Below are 18,683 nucleotides of genomic sequence, written 5' to 3'. Positions count from 1 at the left end.
AAATACGACACATACCTGAAGGAATAAAATCATTATCATCTTCATCTTCATCGTGTTTGTCTTGTTGAATATAATCATCAATCCTCCTCCTCATCCTCCTCACTCTGCTGTTCCTCTGCTGTGGTTTCTCCTCTCATCTCCATCAGGTTCCTGCAGTCCAGCAGCTTCACTGAACACATCTTCAATGGTATCTGCAGCATCTGCTGTTCTCCAGCGTTACAGACAGAAGCCAGAGACTCTGTGGAGGTTTGATCACCCTGATTACTGTCACACACACTCTCCTGAGCGTCAGTATAACAGAGTAAAGTGAGGCTGAGCTCTGAGTCCTGTGTGTCTCTGGATCTCTGATCTCTGATGCTCCACACTGAATCCTGACATTCTGTGGAGGTCCCATCAGTCACACACACTGAAGATTGACAGGAAACCTTCTCCAGCTCCTGACAAACACAACACAATCACTGTACTGACTCATCTGGACTCTTGATATATTGAACAGCTGTACAAACCTCTCCGTTCAGTGGATCTCCTCTTTCCCTCAGCTTTGCCTCCAGTAACGCCACCACTTTCTTCAGCTGAGAGATTTCTGTCATGAAATCATCAATATCCAACATGGACAGATCAGTTCCTACTGATTTACAGCACATCAGATCCACCTGCAAACTCATCTTCAACATCTCAAGATCACATAAATATCACAACATGAAAGACATAAACAAACACACAGCAGCTGAACATCTAAACAAACTGTGAGTTCTTCTGTCTTTGTTTAGTGAGTTTACCGGCGGATTAAAGAGCTTCATAGCGCCCCCTGCTGTACTGGAGTTACTGGAGTCACAACACAATAGTGATGAAAAGTCCTCTTATTTTCCGCGAACAGGTTCATTCGGAGGGTTCGTTTCAATGAACTGGTTAAAAAAAACGATTTACCAGCTCATTTACGTCTGAATACACACACAAACACATTCAATAAAGCCATATTTAAGGGCATAGTGCAGATTATAAAATTTTATTTAAATAAGTTATAATAGTAGGCCTAAGGGTGTTTATTGTCATCAGTGTTTCATTCAGTGATTTTATGATACATCCTACATTCAAGTTTTGCAAAGCGCTCAATATTGACACATATACAAATGTGGATGTTCTGTACATGTTTACAGCAAATTGATTAAACTTCTCTTAATCAACTCACCCTCGGATAAGTGTACTGTTGACTCGAGAACTGCTGTCCTCGGATAAGTGTACTGTTGACTCGAGAACTGCTGTCCTCGGATTAGTGTACTGTTGACTCGAGAACTGCTGTCCTCGGATAAGTGTACTGTTGACTCGAGAACTGCTGTCCTCGGATTAGTGTACTGTTGACTCGAGAACTGCTGTCCTCGGATAAGTGTACTGCTGACTCGAGAACTGCTGTCCTTGGATCAGTTTACTGTTGACTCGAGAACAGCTGTCCTCGGATCAATGTACTGTTGACTCGAGAACTGCTGTCCTCGGATCAGTGTACTGTTGACACGAGAGCTGTAGACTGGATCATCTTCATACGTTGATAAAACCGTAGTACAATCAATTCATAAACATATTTCCAGTATGTTTTATTTGTTACACTCTCTGTTGTTCAGAAAATTCACCTGAAACATACATTTTGCCCCTTAATCACACACATTGTCAGAAACTCATCGGTTCTCAGTATGTGGGACACCTCCGAAAGAGGCGATACTCAGAACATTGTAGTTGACTCGAGAACTGTTACAACCGAAGAGTTCAGTCTGATTTGTGAACTAGTTGGAGTGGTTCATTGCAAAGAAGAGTTGGCTAAAGCAGATATCACCAGTTCTAGGATCATATTACTCCAGGTTATCGGCTCATTTTGAGTCGTAGTGACAGGCACACCTGAGAGACAGGTTAAGATCAGAGACGAGACGAAACTGTTTCAAACGATTCAGTCCGATTTGATGAACTAATTCAACTCTTTCACTAAAAAGAACCGGTTCAAAAGAACAATTCGTTCATGAACTGGACATAACTACAACACAACATTCATCACGAGGATTTCAGAAACATCAAATTATTTTAATGAATCTCTTCAGCACTTTTACTTTTTAACCTGCTCTTGGTCAGATATTGAAGATAATAAGGTTTGAGGATTCAGAATATCCCATCCTAAAACTGTAGCTCAGCATCATGGACATGCACCCATATTGTAGTAAATTATTTCAAATAATCAATTAATTACACACATTCAAGGGTTTTTAAAATTGGAAATGTATTGAAAGACATAAAAAATGTAATAAACTTTAATCTTAACTAGGCTTATATTAAATTAATTTCTTCCCACTGTGTAGAGTTTCACGAAGACATCTCTGTTTCTCTTCAGTTGTAGTCAATAAACAAAAAACGTCTCCGTTACACTCATACAAAACGTTCTTTTCCGTAATAAGTCAAATCTTTATCAAATCAATCAGATAAATATTTAATATCACATCTAGAAGCAGTGGCGTAGCCAAAGGTGGGGGGGACCCTCCCAAATTAGACCCAGGCCCAACCAGAATGTGAGGAACGCCTTTCTGTTGCAAAGGCAAATTTGGAGAAAAACAATTTAGGCACAGATTTGGCCCATCCATTTTTATTGAGGCCCACCCAAAAGTAATTTCCTGGCTACAGCCTTGTCTAGAAGTAATTTATTTATTGAGGAAATCAATCAACGACTGTCTGTCAGTGAGTCGGTCCAATGATTGTTCATTTTTAAATTGCCAGATCACACAAATTTCTGTGAGGGAATAAAGTGCGTGCGGATCTAATGTGCGTGCATAGATCAGATGCAGGAAGATTTGTCTGGAATGCTTTTTACATCGGTTCATTATAACACATTTTATTCCCATACACTGTGATGTTGTCTATCAACCTCTCTGCAACATGACAATCAAATACATGATCATGAAAAATAATGGAAAAATGTGAACGGAAATATATGACAAAAATAACCATTAGAGTTCGTTCTCTATAAGTTCTTCTAAGGTTGTCACACAACCCTCCCTGCAATGTTCTGGGAATGTTAGATTATGGTAATTAAAAATATAACAGAGATGCTCCCAAAACGTTAGAAATTGGTTCCCCTGCTGTAATATTGTTATTGTACAGCAAATTTCTTTGAATTCGCCTGGAAGCAGACGACGGCCACCGACAGCGAGGGGAGAAGGGGCTCCTAACCGACCGCCTGGAGCAGTCAGGGCCACTGCCAGGGGCAGAGGAGTCTCCTACCAACCGCTGAAACTCGGCGAAGTCTAACACCGCCGACCGCGAGCGGGGAGGGGCTCGCTGCCGACCGCCTGGAGCGGGACAACCGCTGCCAGGGGCGGGGGAGACACCTTCTGTTCCCCAAGAACGCGGCGGGGCATTCCGTCTGCCAGGGGCAGGAGGTCTGCCTCCAATCTGCCCGGAGAGGCGTGGCTGTCGTCCGTTAGAGGGTGGAGGAGTGGCCGAGGAACAAGCTACGTCGTATCGGAGAACTGGCGAGTAAGTGTTTTTTTTTTCCATCTCTCTCTCCCACTGCCACTCCGTGTTGGCCTTTTCCCTCTCATTTAAATTTTACAGCGTTTTTTGGGGGGGTACTACACTGTTACAGGAAGTACCCCCCCCATTTAATAATTTCTGTTTCCCTCCCCTTGTCCCCTCCCTCGTCCAGGTAGATGGGGATGGATGACCTGCCAGCAGACGGGGAGAAAAGTCAATTTTCTAAGCTCTTTAAAAAAATATCCATTGACTAGTAAACACTACAACAGCCAAACTCTGACCCCTTGATTAAACCATATTGTTACTAAAACAGTTACATTAACTTTATTTAAATGAATTCATCTTTATTCTCGATCCACATCAAAGGTTAATGTGATACTGCCCCCTACTGTCAATAAGAGCACAATGTACAGCTTCTTTTTAACAGATTGAGCTGTGAAAAGATGCTATAGAGATTCCAGGACTGTTTGTTCTTTTGCATGTTTCTTTTTATGAACATTAAAACTTCCTAAATAAGCGAATCCCTCCCCGCAGATAGAGCAGCTGTAAGGTTTCTCTCCTGTATGCATTCTCAGATGGGTTTTCAGGACATCTGGTCGAGCAAACGTTTTGTCACACTGAGTACATTTGTAAGGTCTTTCTCCAGTGTGTGTTCTCTGGTGCTGAACTAAATTATTGTGTTGACGGAAAGCCGTACCACAAACAATACAGGCATAAGGCTTTTCTCCCGTGTGCACTCTCTGATGAACTCTAAAATGAGATTGATCAGAAAAGCTCTTTCCACAATGAGAGCAGAGGTAAGGTTTCTCTCCAGAGTGTGTTCTCTCATGGACTGTCAGCTGAGACTTCTGACGGAAATATTTATCACAGTGAGAGCATTGATAGGGTTTCTCCTCAGAGTGAATTTTCTGATGTGACTTGAGATTATCTAACTTTGTAAAGGCTTTCTCACATTCACTGCACTGATACGGCCTCTCATTGGTGTGCGAACGGACATGTATCTTTAGATGGTTTCCATATGTGAATCTCTTCTCACAGTGAGGACACTTGTACGGTTTCTCTCCCGTGTGTGTTCTCTCATGTTCAACAAGGTTTCCTTTAGTTTTGAAACACTTGTCACACTCACTGCAGTGGAAAGGCTTTTCATCACTGTGTGTCTTCATGTGAACTTTCAGAAGAGAAGGAATAAAGAAAACCTTCCCGCACTGCTCACAACAGAACCCCTTTCCTCTGTGCACTTCTGAATGCAGTTTCTTCTCTTCTGCGGTAGAAAAGCTGCTCCCACATCTCCTGCATTTGAAGAATTTCTGTTCTGTGTGTCTTCTTTCATGTCTTGCTAAATGTCCCTTTGAGTTGAATGTCTTCTCACAGGTGATGCAGGAAAGACTCTGTGCTGTCAGACGCTCTTTTGATGTAGAAGCCATTTCTCCATCAGAAGATGAACCTTTGTCTGCATCTACGTAAATAGAACATGAGAGTGATAGTTAGATAGGAATTACAGTTGAAGTCAGAAGTTTACATACATCTTAGCCAAATATATTTAAACTCATTTTAACAATTCCTGACATTTAATCATAGAAAGCATTCCCTGTCTTAGGTCTGTTAGGATCATTAATTTATTTTAAGAATTTGAAATGTCAAAATAATAATAGAAGAGAATGATTTATTTCAGCTTTTAGTTCTTTCATCACATTCCCAGTGGGTCAGAAGTTTACATTCACCTTGTTAGAATTTGGTAGCATTGCCTTTAAATTGTGTAAAATGTTTTGTGTATCCTTCCACAAGCTTCTCACAATAAGTTGCTGGAATTTTGGCCCATTCCTCCAGACAGAACTGCTGTAACTAAGTCAGGTTTGTAGACCTCCTTGCTCGCTTGCATGCTTTTTCAGTTCTGCCCACAAATGTTCTATCAGACTGAGGTCAGGGCTTTGTGATGCCACTCCAACATCTTGACTTTGTTGCCACAACTTTGGAGGTATGCTTGGGGTTATTGTCCATTTGGAAGACCCATTTGTGACGGAGCTTTAACATCCTGGCTGATGTCTTGAGATGTTGCTTTAATATATCCACATAAATTTACTTCCTCATGATGTCATCTATTTTGTGAAGTGCATCAGTCCCTCCTGCAGCAAAGCACCCCCCACAACATGATGCTGCCACACCCATGCTTCACGGTTGGGATGGTGTTCTTCGGCTTGAAAGCCTCACCCTTTTTCCTCCAAATATAACGATGGTCAATATGGACAAACAGTTCAATATTTGTTTCATCAGACCAGAGGACATTTCTCCAGAATGTAAGATCTTTGTCCCATGTGCACTTATGGTGGTTTTGGAGCAGCGGCTTCTTCCTTGCTGAGCAGCCTTTCAGGTGATGTCCATATAGGACTCGTTTTGCTGTGGATCTAGATACTGATTTGCACTTTTCGCACCGAAATACGTTCATCTCTAGGAGACCAAATGCGTCACCTTCCTGAGCACTGTGCATTTATACTTCCATACTATTGCTATAACAGATGTCCCATGGCATTTATACTTCCATACTATTGCTATAACAGATGTACGTGGTACCTTCAGTCATTTGGAAATTGCTCACAAGGATGAACTAGACTTGTGGAGGTCCACAATTTTTTATTTTCTCATGATGTCAAGCAAAGAGGCACTGAGTTTGAAGGCAGGCCTTAACATACATCCACAGGTACACCTCCAATTGACTCCAATTAATTGTTTGGAATTTTCCAAGCTGCTTAAAGGCACAGTTAACTTATTGTTCTAAACATCTGACCCACTGGAATTGTGATACAGTCAATTAAAAGTGAAACAATCGGTCTGTAAACAATTGTTGGAAAAATTACTCATCATGCACAAAATAGATGTCCTAAACAACTTGCCAAAATAGTTTACTAAAATGAAATATGTGGATTGGTTAAAAAATTAGTTTGAATGACTTCAACCTTTACATTAACAACTTGGGCAACTTTAAACTCTGAAAATAAAAATGAAGGAATCTGCATGAATAATAAGTGACTAGTTTTCTAACATTTAAATTGATCAGTTTTGCAGCTAATCTGGTTTATCTGCAGCATGCTGCAAGTTTTTCTCTGAAAATGTTGTATGCTCAGGTGGCTGCTAGGGCTTTTTTTCTATCAGCTTGCACGGTAAGGTCTGGTTTTGGCCATGACACAAAGAAGCACATCTTTAACAAGGTAATCCATAGCCAAATCTGGCCAGGCACACATCAAAATTTTAGATCATTAGATTAAATTAATCCACACATAGCTACTCTAAGTCACTTACCAGATACACAATATGAGTTAAGTCACTAGCCGTTGAAGCCATTCAGTCAAAATGCAGAGCAGACATAGAGATTTAGTTTATTAGCATTATGCAATTCACCCAAGCTGGCAAAGATCTCCTAGGTAATATACAGTCTGTGCACATGACTCTTTGGAGCAGCAGCAGTACACAAGTGCTGGTGGTAGATCTGCACTGTTGGAGGGTTGTGTTATGCATCTGTGCAGCTTCCCTGCTTTGTTAGAGGATTGTTTGACTGTCAAATTGTGCAGCTGCAACATGTCATACTCGATCCAGATGCTATCACAGTATGTCTCCAGAAACAGGGTTGAGAACCACTGTGCTAAATCATTCCAAGAGTTGTCATGACTTAACTAATGTTAGCATACTCTTCACCTGGTCAGCAAACATGCAGTTCTCCATTGCTTCAATCATTTAAAAACAACTTAATTAACAAACAACTTGCTACTTTGATTGTCTTACATGATTCATTTATTTTTATCATTACTCAGCGTAATGATAATCTGCACTGTATGCACACCATGTCTTTTCTGTCTGTTTTATATCAGCTTCTTAAGTAACTGGCTTTGTGAATATCATTGTCACAGAGCACAACAAATTCCAGCAGTCAATGATACAACCCCTGGCAAAAAATATGGAATCGCCACACATGGATGATGTTCATCCATCTTTTTTTTACTTCATAGCAAATAAACACATCACAGATATGACACAAAACCATTTTGTTTAATAACTGGACATTCTGGCTTCGTGAAACATCCCTCAAACAAATTAAATTGCATTATTTTAATTAATGGCATATTTTTTCCAGATCAAGCAGTGGAAAATATTATGGAATCATCATACATTTTTTTATTAGATTTAAAAAAAAAAAAAAAAAAAATCACAGTTTGTACTTTGTTGCTCCTCCTCTGGCTTTTATAACAGCCTGAATTCTTTGAGGGATGGACTTCACTAATGAAAAACAATATTCTCTATCAAGCTGGTTCCAACTTCCTCCAATAGTGGTTGACAGATCAGCTTTGTAGGACAGAGCCTTGTCATGGACCAATTTTTTAAATTTCCAACATAAATTTCCGATTGGATTGAGATCTGCACTGTTTGCTGGTCATGTCACTGAGTTTATATGCCTTTCCTGAAGAAAAGCTTTTACACTTTTTACTCTGTGGCAAGATGCATTATAGTCCTGAAAAATGACTTCATCATCACCAACCCTATGACTACCCTCTCCCCTGGTCCTTTACCTGACATGCAGCCCCATATCATAAATGACTGGAGAAATGTGATTGTTTTCTTCAGGCAGTCATCTTGAACTGTTTATTCAGAACGGCACCACACAAATGTTCCAGCATCATTGCCTTGGCCAATGCAGATTTGTGATTCATCACTGAATATCACTTTCATCCAATCATCCACACTCCATGATTGCTTCTCTTCAGCCCACTGAAGCCTTGTTATCTTCTGTTTAGGAGTTTTTGTTGGGCTTTTCTAGAAGTAAATCCCATTTCATTCAACCGATTTCTTACAGTTGTGTCAAAAACTTCCAAACAAAAATCATGCTACAATGTGTGTATGATCAGATATTTGTATAATGTAAATGGTTCATCCCAGAGACCGGAGGGGGGCTGTCCCAGTGACTTGAGTGATATAAAATCTTATTTAAAAAAAAATAAAAATTAACTCACAACATGTAATGAAGGTAAAAACATTGAAATACGACACATACCTGAAGGAATAAAATCATTATCATCTTCATCGTGTTTGTCTTGTTGAATATAATCGTCATCCTCCTCCTCATCTTCATCACTCTGCTGTTCCTCTGCTGTGGTTTCTCCTCTCATCTCCATCAGGTTCCTGCAGTCCAGCAGCTTCACTGAACACATCTTCAATGGTATCTGCAGCATCTGCTGTTCTCCAGCGTTACAGACAGAAGCCAGAGACTCTGTGGAGGTTTGATCACCCTGATTACTGTCACACACACTCTCCTGAGCGTCAGTATAACAGAGTAAAGTGAGGCTGAGCTCTGAGTCCTGTGTGTCTCTGGATCTCTGATCTCTGATGCTCCACACTGAATCCTGACATTCTGTGGAGGTCCCATCAGTCACACACACTGAAGATTGACAGGAAACCTTCTCCAGCTCCTGACAAACACAACACAATCACTGTACTGACTCATCTGGACTCTTGATATATTGAACAGCTGTACAAACCTCTCCGTTCAGTGGATCTCCTCTTTCCCTCAGCTTTGCCTCCAGTAACGCCACCTCTTTCTTCAGCTGAGAGATTTCTGTCATGAAATCATCAATATCCAGCATGGACAGATCAGTTCCTACTGATTTACAGCACATCAGATCCACCTGCAAACTCATCTTCAACATCTCAAGATCACATAAATATCACAACATGAAAGACATAAACAAACACACAGCAGCTGAACATCTAAACAAACTGTGAGTTCTTCTGTCTTTGTTTAGTGAGTTTACCGGCGGACTAAAGAGCTTCATAGCGCCCCCTGCTGTACTGGAGTTACTGGAGTCACAACAAATAGTGATGAAAAGTCCTATTATTTTCCGTGAACCGGTTCTTTCGGAGGGTTCGTTTCAATGAACTGGTTAAAAAAAACGATTTACCAGCTCATTTACGTCATCACGTAATGACGTCCCTGTATATAATCCTAATATGCCGGCGTCGTAGAATACACCCACAAACACATTCAATAAAGCCATATTTAAGGGCATAGTGCAGATTATAAAATTGTATGTAAATAAGTTATAACAATAAGGGTGTTTATTGTCATCAGTGTTTCATTCAGAGATTTTATGATACATCCTACATTAAAGTTTTGCAAAGCGCTCAATATTGACACATATACAAATGTGGATGTTCTGTACATGTTTAAAGCAAATTGATTAAACTTCTCTTAATCAACTCACCCTTTTTTACAAAAACCATGTTCCAGCTCATCACAACTTCAGATATAATCTTCATGAACAATACTCAATAGTACAATTTTTTGACTGAAACGTTTCAACCCCTCATTCAAGTTCTGGGTTCACGCATGCTCATCAGCTGCTCACTGATGTCCGAAAGAGGTGACTCTTAGTTCAGTGTACAGGTGACTCACAAACTGCTGTGATCTACTCAATGTACTGTTGACGCAAGTGCTGCTGTACTTGGATCAGTGTACTGTTGACTAGAGAACTGCTGTCCTTGGATCAGTTTACTGTTGACTCGAGAACTACTGTCCTCGAATAAGTGTACTGTTGACTAGAGAACTGCTGTCCTTGGATCAGTTTACTGTTGACTCGAGAACTACTGTCCTCGAATAAGTGTACTGTTGACTAGAGAACTGCTGTCCTCGGATCAGTTTACTGTTGACTCGAGAACTGCTGTCCTCGAATAAGTGTACTGTTGACTAGAGAACTGCTGTCCTAGGATCAGTGTACTGTTGACTCGAGAACTGCTGTCCTCGGATCAGTGTACTGTTGACACGAGAACTGCTGTCCTCGGATCAGTGTACTGTTGACACGAGAACTGCTGTCCTCGGATCAGTGTACTGTTGACACGAGAACTGCTGTCCTCGGATCAGTGTACTGTTGACACGAGAACTGCTGTCCTCGGATCAGTGTACTGTTGACACGAGAACTGCTGTCCTCGGATCAGTGTACTGTTGACACGAGAACTACTGTCCTCGAATAAGTGTACTGTTGACTAGAGAACTGCTGTCCTCGGATCAGTGTACTGTTGACACGAGAACTGCTGTCCTCGGATCAGTGTACTGTTGACACGAGAACTGCTGTCCTCGGATCAGTGTACTGTTGACTCGAGAACAGCTGTCCTCGGATCAGTGTACTGTTGACTCGAGAACAGCTGTCCTCGGATCAGTGTACTGTTGACTCGAGAACTGCTGTCCTCGGATCAGTGTACTGTTGACTCGAGAACTGCTGTCCTCGGAGAGTGTACTGTTGACTCGAGAACTGCTGTCCTAGGGTCAGTGTACTGTTGACTCGAGAACTGCTGTCCTCAGATCAGTGTACTGTTGACTCCAGAACTGATACAACCGAAGAGTTTAGTCTGATTTGTGAACTAGTTGGAGTGGTTCATTGCAAAGAAGAGTTGGCAAAAGCAGATATCACCAGTTCTAGGATCATATTACTCCAGGTTATCGGCTCATTTTGAGTCGTAGTGACAGGCACACCTGAGAGACAGGTTAAGATCAGAGACGAGACGAAACTGTTTCAAACGATTCAGTCCGATTTGATGAACTAGTTCAACTCTTTCACTAAAAAGAACCGGTTCAAAAGAACAATTCGTTAATGAACTGGACATAACTACAACACAACATTCATCACGAGGATTTCAGAAACATCAAATTATTTTAATTAATCTCTTCAGCACTTTTACTTTTTAACCTGCTCTTGGTCAGATATTGAAGATAATACGGTTTGAGGATTCAGCACATCCCATCCTAAAACTGTAGCTCAGTATCATGGACATACACCCATATTGTAGTAAATTATTTCAAATAATCAAAGAAAGCAGCAATCTGATGTGTTGAAGGGCTTATGTGATTGCTTCATACAGATAAAACAAAAGGATGTATTTACTGATGATTGACTGACTACAAAATCACTCAGGAAATTATGATCATTCAGCCTCAGTTATTTTGAATTAGTGCTGTTAAGGCTTCAGGAACGATTCTCAATTCCCAACACCTCATAAATTGTAGAATTGATTATTTTTGGAATAGATTCCCAGTCGAGTAATCAATTATCAAAATAATTAAAAAACACTAAAACTAATTATAAACTAACTATAGTTTTGGCAAGTTGTTCAGGACATCTACTTTGTGCATGACGAGTAATTTTTCCAACAATTGTTTACAGACCGATTGTTTCACTTTTAATTGACCATATCACAATTCCAGTGTGTCAGATGTGTAGAACAATAAGTTTACTGTGCCTTTAAGCAGCTTGGAAAATTCTAGAAAATGATGTCAAGCATTTAGGCAATTAGCTTCTGATAGGCTAATTGGGTCAATTGGAGGTGTACCTGTGGATGTATTTTAAGGCCTGCCTTCAAACTCGGTGCCTCTTTGCTTGACATCATAAGAAAATAAAAAACTGTGGACCCCACAAGTGTAGTTCATACTTGTGAGCAATTTCCAAACACCTGAAGGTACCACGTTTATCTGTAAAAGCAATAATTCACAAGTACAAATGCCATGTGACCACACAGCCATCACACCGCTCCGGAAGGAGAAGCATTCTGTCTCCTAGAGATGGACGTAGTTTGGTGCTAAAGTGCAAATCAATCCCAGAACAACAGCAAAGGACCTTGTGAAGATGCTGGAGGAAACATGTAGACAAGTATCTATATCCACAGTAAAACGAGTCCTATATCGACATACCTGATAGGCTGCTCAGCAAGGAAGAAGCCGCTGCTCCAAAACCACCATAAAAAAGCCAGACTACAGTTTGCAAGTGCAAATGGGGTCAAATATCTTACTTTTGGAGAAATGTCCTCTGGTCTGATGAAATAAAAATTGAACTGTTTGGCCATAATTACCATCGTTATATTTGGAGGAAAAAGTGTGAGGCTTGCAATCCAAAGAACACTATCCCAACCGTGAAGCATGGGGGTGGCAGCATCATGCTGTGGGGGTGTTTTGCTGCAGGAGGGACTGATGCACTTCACAAAATATATGGCATTGTGAGGATGGAAGATTATGTGGATATATTAAAGCAACATCTCAAGACATCAGCCAGGAAGTTAAAGCTCTGTCACAAATGGGTCTTCCAAATGGACAATGACCCCAAGAACACCTCCAAAGTTGTGGCAAAATTGCTTAAAGACAACAAAGTCAAGGTATTGGAGTGGCATCACAAAGTCCTGACGTCAATCTGATAGAAACTTTGTGGGCAGAACTGAAAAAGCATGCAAGCGAGCAAGGAGGTCTACAAACCTGACTCAGTTACACCAGTTCTGTCCCGAGGAATGGGCCAAAATTCCAGCAACTTATTGTGAGAAGCTTGAGGAAGGATACCAAAAATATTTGACCCAAGTTAAACAATTTAAAGGCAATGCTACCAAATACTAACAAAGTGTATGTGAACTTCTGACCCACTGGGAATGTGATGAAAGAAATAAAAGCTGAAAAAAACTATCACAACACAATAGTGATGAAAAGTCATATTCCCCTTGATTAAATCATATTGTTACTAAAACAGTTACATTAACTTTATTTAAATTAATTCATCTTTATTCTCAAACCACATCAAAGGTTAATGTGATACTGCCCCCTACTCTCAATAAGAGCACAATGTACAGCTTCTTTTTAACAGATTTAGCTGTGAAAAGATGCTATAGAGATTCCAGGGCAGTTTGCTCTTTAGCATGTTTCTTCTGATGAGAATTAAAACTTCCTAAATAAGCGAATCCCTCCCCGCAGATAGAGCAGCTGTAAGGTTTCTCTCCTGTATGCATTCTCAGATGGGTTTTCAGGACATCTGTTCGAGCAAACGTTTTGTCACACTGAGTGCATTTGTACGGTCTTTCTCCAGTGTGTGTTCTCTGGTGCTGAACTAAATTACTGTGTTGACGGAAAGCCGTACCACAAACAATACAGGCATAAGGCTTTTCTCCCGTGTGCACTCTCTGATGAACTCTAAAATGAGATCGATCAGAAAAGCTCTTTCCACAATGAGAGCAGAGGTAAGGTTTCTCTCCAGAGTGCATTCTCTTATGACGCATCATCTGAGACTTAAGACGGAAATATTTATCACAGTGTGAGCATTGAAAGGGTTTCTCCTTGGAGTGTATTTTCTGATGTGACTTTAGACTATATGAGTCTGCAAAGGTTTTCCCGCATTCACTGCACTGATACGGCCTCTCATTGGTGTGCGAACGGACATGCTTCTTTAGATAGTTTGCGTGTCTGAATCTCTTCTCACAGTGAGGACACTTGTATGGTTTCTCTCCCGTGTGTGTTCTCTCATGTTCAACAAGGTTTCCTTTAGTTCTGAAACACTTGTCACACTCACTGCAGTGGAAAGGCTTTTCATCACTGTGTGTCTTCATGTGAACTTTCAGAAGAGAAGGAATAAAGAAAACCTTCCCGCACTGCTCACAGTGGAACCCCTTTCCTCTGTGCACTTCTGAATGGAGTTTCTTCTCTTCTGCGGTAGAAAAGCTGCTCCCACATCTCCTACATTTGAAGAATTTCTGTTCTGTGTGTCTTCTTTCATGTCTCGCTAGACGTCCCTTTGAGTTGAATGTCTTCTCACAGGTGATGCAGGAAAGACTCTGTGCTGTCAGACGCTCTTTTGATGTAGAAGCCATTTCTCCATCAGAAGATGAACCTTTGTCTGCATCTACGTAAATAGAACATGAGAGTGATAGTTAGATAGGAATTACAGTTGAAGTCAGAAGTTTACATACACCTTAGCCAAATATATTTAAACTCATTTTAACAATTCCTGACATTTAATCATAGAAAGCATTCCCTGTCTTAGGTCTGTAAGGATCATTACTTTATTTTAAGAATCTGAAAAGTCACAATAATAATAGAAGAGAATGTTTTTTTCAGCTTCTTTCATCACATTCCCAGTGGGTCAGAAGTTTACATACACTTTGTTAGTATTTGGTAGCATTGCCTTTAAATTGTTTAACTTGGGTCAAATGTTTTGGGTATCCGTCCACAAGCTTTTCACAATAAGTTGCTGGAATTTTGTCCCATTCCTCCAGACAGAACTGGTGTAACCGAATCAAGTTTGTAGGCCTCCTTGCTCGCTTGCATGCTTTTTTAGTTCTGCCCACAAATGTTCTATCAGATTGAGGTCAGGACTTTGTGATGCCACTCCAATAACTTGACTTTGTTGTCCTTAAGCCATTTTGCCACAAATCTGGAGGTGTGCTTGGGGTTATTGTCCATTTGGAAGACCCATTTGTGACGGAGCTTTAACATCCTGGCTGATGTCTTGAGATGTTGCTTTAATATATCCACATAAATTTACTTCCTCATGATGTCATCTATTTTGTGAAGTGCACCAGTCCCTCCTGCAGCAAAGCACCCCCATAACATGATGCTGCCACCCCCATGCTTCACGGTTGGGATAGTGTTCTTTGGATTGCAAGCCTCACCCTTTTTCCTCCAAATATAACGATGGTCATTATGGCCAAACAGTAAAACATTTTTGGAGTACTTTTGAGCAGTGGCTTCTTCCTGGCTGAGCAGCCTTTCAGGTTATGTCGATATAAGACTCGTTTTACTGTGGATATAAATACTCATCTACCTGTTTCTTCCAGCATCTTCACAAGGTCCTTTGCTGCTGTTCTGGGATTGATTTGCACTTTTTGCACCAAACTACGTTCATCTCTATGAGACAGAACGCGTCTCTTTCCGGAGCGGTGTGATGGCTGTGTGGTCACATGGTGTTTTTACGTGTGTAGTATTGTTTTTACAAATAAACGTGGTACCTTCAGTCATTTGGAAATTGCTCACAAGTATGAACTAGACTTGTGGGGGTCCACAGTTTTTTATTTTCTTATGATGTCAAGCAAAGAGGCACTGAGTTTGAAGGTAGGCCTTAAAATACATCCACAGGTACACCTCCAATTGACCAATTAGCCTATCAGAAGCTAATTGCCTAAATGCTTGACATAATTTTCTGGAATTTTCCAAGCTGGTTAAAGGCACAGTTAACTTATTGTTCTAAACATCTGACCTACTGGAATTGTGATATAGTCAATTAAAAGTGAAACAATCGGTCTGTAAACAATTGTTTGAAAAATTACTCGTCATGCACAAAATAGATGTCCTAAACAACTTGCCAAAACTATAGTTTACTAAAATGAAATATGTGGATTGGTTAAAAAAATTGTTTGAATGACTTCAACCTAAGTGTGTAAACTTCTGACTTCAACTGTATCTCCCAAAACATTTTTAATGAATGTGGCTGAAAATAGGGGTGTTGGGTTGTGATCAGAGAGGATGACAAAAAGATTGTAGTTGAGGGGGGAATATAAGAAACACTGAACAAGAATGGACCTGGAGCTTTTGATCACATAGAGTGGCAACATGTTTTTTCCAGATCAAGTACTGGAAAATATTATGGAATCATCAACAACAAAAACAAATCACAGTTTGTACTTTAAATTTCCGATTGGATTGAGATCTGCACTGTTTGCTGGTCATGTCACTGAGTTTATATGCCTTTCCTGAAGAAAAGCTTTTACACTTTTTACTCTGTGGCAAGATGCATTATAGTCCTAAAAAATGACTTCATCATCACCAACCCTATGACTACACTCTCCCCTGGTCCTTTACCTGACATGCAGCCCCATATCATAAATGACTGGAGAAATGTGATTGTTTTCTTCAGGCAGTCATCTTTAACTCTTTATTCAGAACGGCACCACACAAATGTTCCAGCATCATCGCCTTGGCCAATGCAGATTTGTGATTCATCACTGAATATCACTTTCATCCAATCATCCACACTCCATGATTGCTTCTCTTCAGCCCACTGAAGCCTTGTTATCTTCTGTTTAGGAGTTTTTGTTGGGCTTTTCTAGAAGTAAATCCCATTTCATTCAACTGATTTCTTACAGTTGTGTCAAAAACTTCCAAACAAAAATCATGCTACAATGTGTGCATGATCAGATATTTGTATAATGTAAATGGTTCATCCCAGAGACCGGAGGGGGGCTGTCCCAGTGACTTGAGTGATATAAAATCTTATTTAAAAAAAAATAAAAATTAACTCACAACATGTAATGAAGGTAAAAACATTGAAATACGACACATACCTGAAGGAATAAAATCATTATCATCTTCATCTTCATCGTGTTTGTCTTGTTGAATATAATCGTCAATCTCCTCCTCCTCATCCTCCTCACTCTGCTGTTCCTCTGCTGTGGTTTCTCCTCTCATCTCCATCAGGTTCCTGCAGTCCAGCAGCTTCACTGAACACATCTTCAATGGTATCTGCAGCATCTGCTGTTCTCCAGCGTTACAGACAGAAGCCAGAGACTCTGTGGAGGTTTGATCACCCTGATTACTGTCACACACACTCTCCTGAGCGTCAGTATAACAGAGTAAAGTGAGGCTGAGCTCTGAGTCCTGTGTGTCTCTGGATCTCTGATCTCTGACGCTCCACACTGAATCCTGACATTCTGTGGAGGTCCCATCAGTCACACACACTGAAGATTGACAGGAAACCTTCTCCAGCTCCTGACAAACACAACACAATCACTGTACTGACTCATCTGGACTCTTGATATATTGAACAGCTGTACAAACCTCTCCGTTCAGTGGATCTCCTCTTTCCCTCAGCTTTGCCTCCAGTAACGCCACCTCTTTCTTCAGCTGAGAGATTTCTGTCATGAAATCATCAATATCCAGCATGGACAGATCAGTTCCTACTGATTTACAGCACATCAGATCCACCTGCAAACTCATCTTCAACATCTCAAGATCACATAAATATCACAACATGAAAGACATAAACAAACACACAGCAGCTGAACATCTAAACAAACTGTGAGTTCTTCTGTCTTTGTTTAGTGAGTTTACCGGCGGACTAAAGAGCTTCATAGCGCCCCCTGCTGTACTGGAGTTACTGGAGTCACAACACAATAGTGATGAAAAGTCCTCTTATTTTCCGCGAACCGGTTCATTCGGAGGGTTCGTTTCAATGAACTGGTTAAAAAACCGATTTACCAGCTCATTTACGTCATCACGTAATGACGTCCCTGTATATAATCCTAATATGCCGGCGTCGTAGAATACACCCACAAACACATTCAATAAAGCCATATTTAAGGGCATAGTGCAGATTATAAAATTGTATGTAAATAAGTTATAACAATAAGGGTGTTTATTGTCATCAGTGTTTCATTCAGAGATTTTATGATACATCCTACATTAAAGTTTTGCAAAGCGCTCAATATTGACACATATACAAATGTGGATGTTCTGTACATGTTTAAAGCAAATTGATTAAACTTCTCTTAATCAACTCACCCTTTTTTTTTTTTACAAAAACCATGTTCCAGCTCATCACAACTTCAGATATAATCTTCATGAACAATACTCAATAGTAAAATGTTTTGACTGAAACGTTTCAACCCCTCATTCAAGTTCTGGGTTCACGCATGCTCATCAGCTGCTCACTGATGTCCGAAAGAGGTGAATCTTGGTTCAGTGTACAGGTGACTCGCAAACTGCTGTGATCTACTCAATGTACTGTTGATGCAAGTGCTGCTGTCCTTGGATCAGTGTACTGTTGACTCGAAAGCTGCTGTCCTCAGATCAGTGTACTGCTGACTCGAGAACTGCTGTCCTCGGATCATTGTATTTTTGACTCGAGAACTGCTGTTCTCAGATCAGTGTACTGTTGACTCAAGAACTTCTGCGAACAACTCAATGCACTGTTGAATCAAGAGCTGCTGTCCTCGGATCAGTGTACTACTGACTGGAGAGCTGCTGTCCTTGGATCAGTTCTCATTGCAGAACTCCCTGCATGTGCTATTAGACCTCTGCAAATGATCCAGAATGCAGCAGCACGTCTGGTCTATAATGAACCTAAGACAGCACATGTTACACCCCTCCTCGTCTCTCTCCACTGGCTGCCGGTTCATGCACATACTAAATTCAAGGCCCTGATGCTGGCATACAAATGAGTCACTGGGTCTGCTCCAGCATACCTAAAAACATTTATGCAGATCTACACTCCTGCCAGAAGCTGTGGTCGGCTAAGGAACATCGCCTTGTCGTACCAAAACAAAGAGGCACCAAAACACTTTCCCGGACTTTCAGTTTCATCATACCACTGTGGTGGAATGACCTTCCCAACTCAATC

At 40.7% G+C, this 18,683-nt stretch overlaps 3 protein-coding genes across 3 annotated transcripts in view; all 3 read right to left on the bottom strand.

The window, feature by feature from the left end:
* Nucleotides 1-18,683, bottom strand: part of LOC127643887 (zinc finger protein OZF-like) — a 48,310-nt gene that overhangs the window by 3,458 nt on the left and 26,169 nt on the right. The window lies entirely within an intron of this gene.
* On the bottom strand, nt 1,145-9,593 carry LOC127643888 (zinc finger protein OZF-like). The gene is made up of 3 exons (XM_052126821.1): nt 9,030-9,593; nt 8,546-8,960; nt 1,145-4,963 (listed from the first exon to the last, which is right to left on the bottom strand). Exons 1-3 carry the CDS (start codon nt 9,195-9,197, stop codon nt 3,954-3,956), a joined length of 1,593 nt encoding a protein of 530 aa, XP_051982781.1. The 5' UTR covers nt 9,198-9,593; the 3' UTR covers nt 1,145-3,953.
* LOC127643886 (zinc finger protein OZF-like) lies at nt 12,846-17,452 on the bottom strand. The gene is made up of 3 exons (XM_052126818.1): nt 17,123-17,452; nt 16,630-17,053; nt 12,846-14,192 (listed from the first exon to the last, which is right to left on the bottom strand). The coding sequence occupies exons 1-3, from the start codon at nt 17,288-17,290 to the stop codon at nt 13,183-13,185; spliced, it is 1,602 nt and encodes a 533-aa protein (XP_051982778.1). The 5' UTR covers nt 17,291-17,452; the 3' UTR covers nt 12,846-13,182.

The sequence above is a fragment of the Xyrauchen texanus genome, chromosome 5 (assembly GCF_025860055.1).
Source record: "Xyrauchen texanus isolate HMW12.3.18 chromosome 5, RBS_HiC_50CHRs, whole genome shotgun sequence".
NCBI lineage: Eukaryota > Metazoa > Chordata > Actinopteri > Cypriniformes > Catostomidae > Xyrauchen > Xyrauchen texanus.
This window is presented reverse-complemented; position numbering and strand designations above follow the sequence as displayed.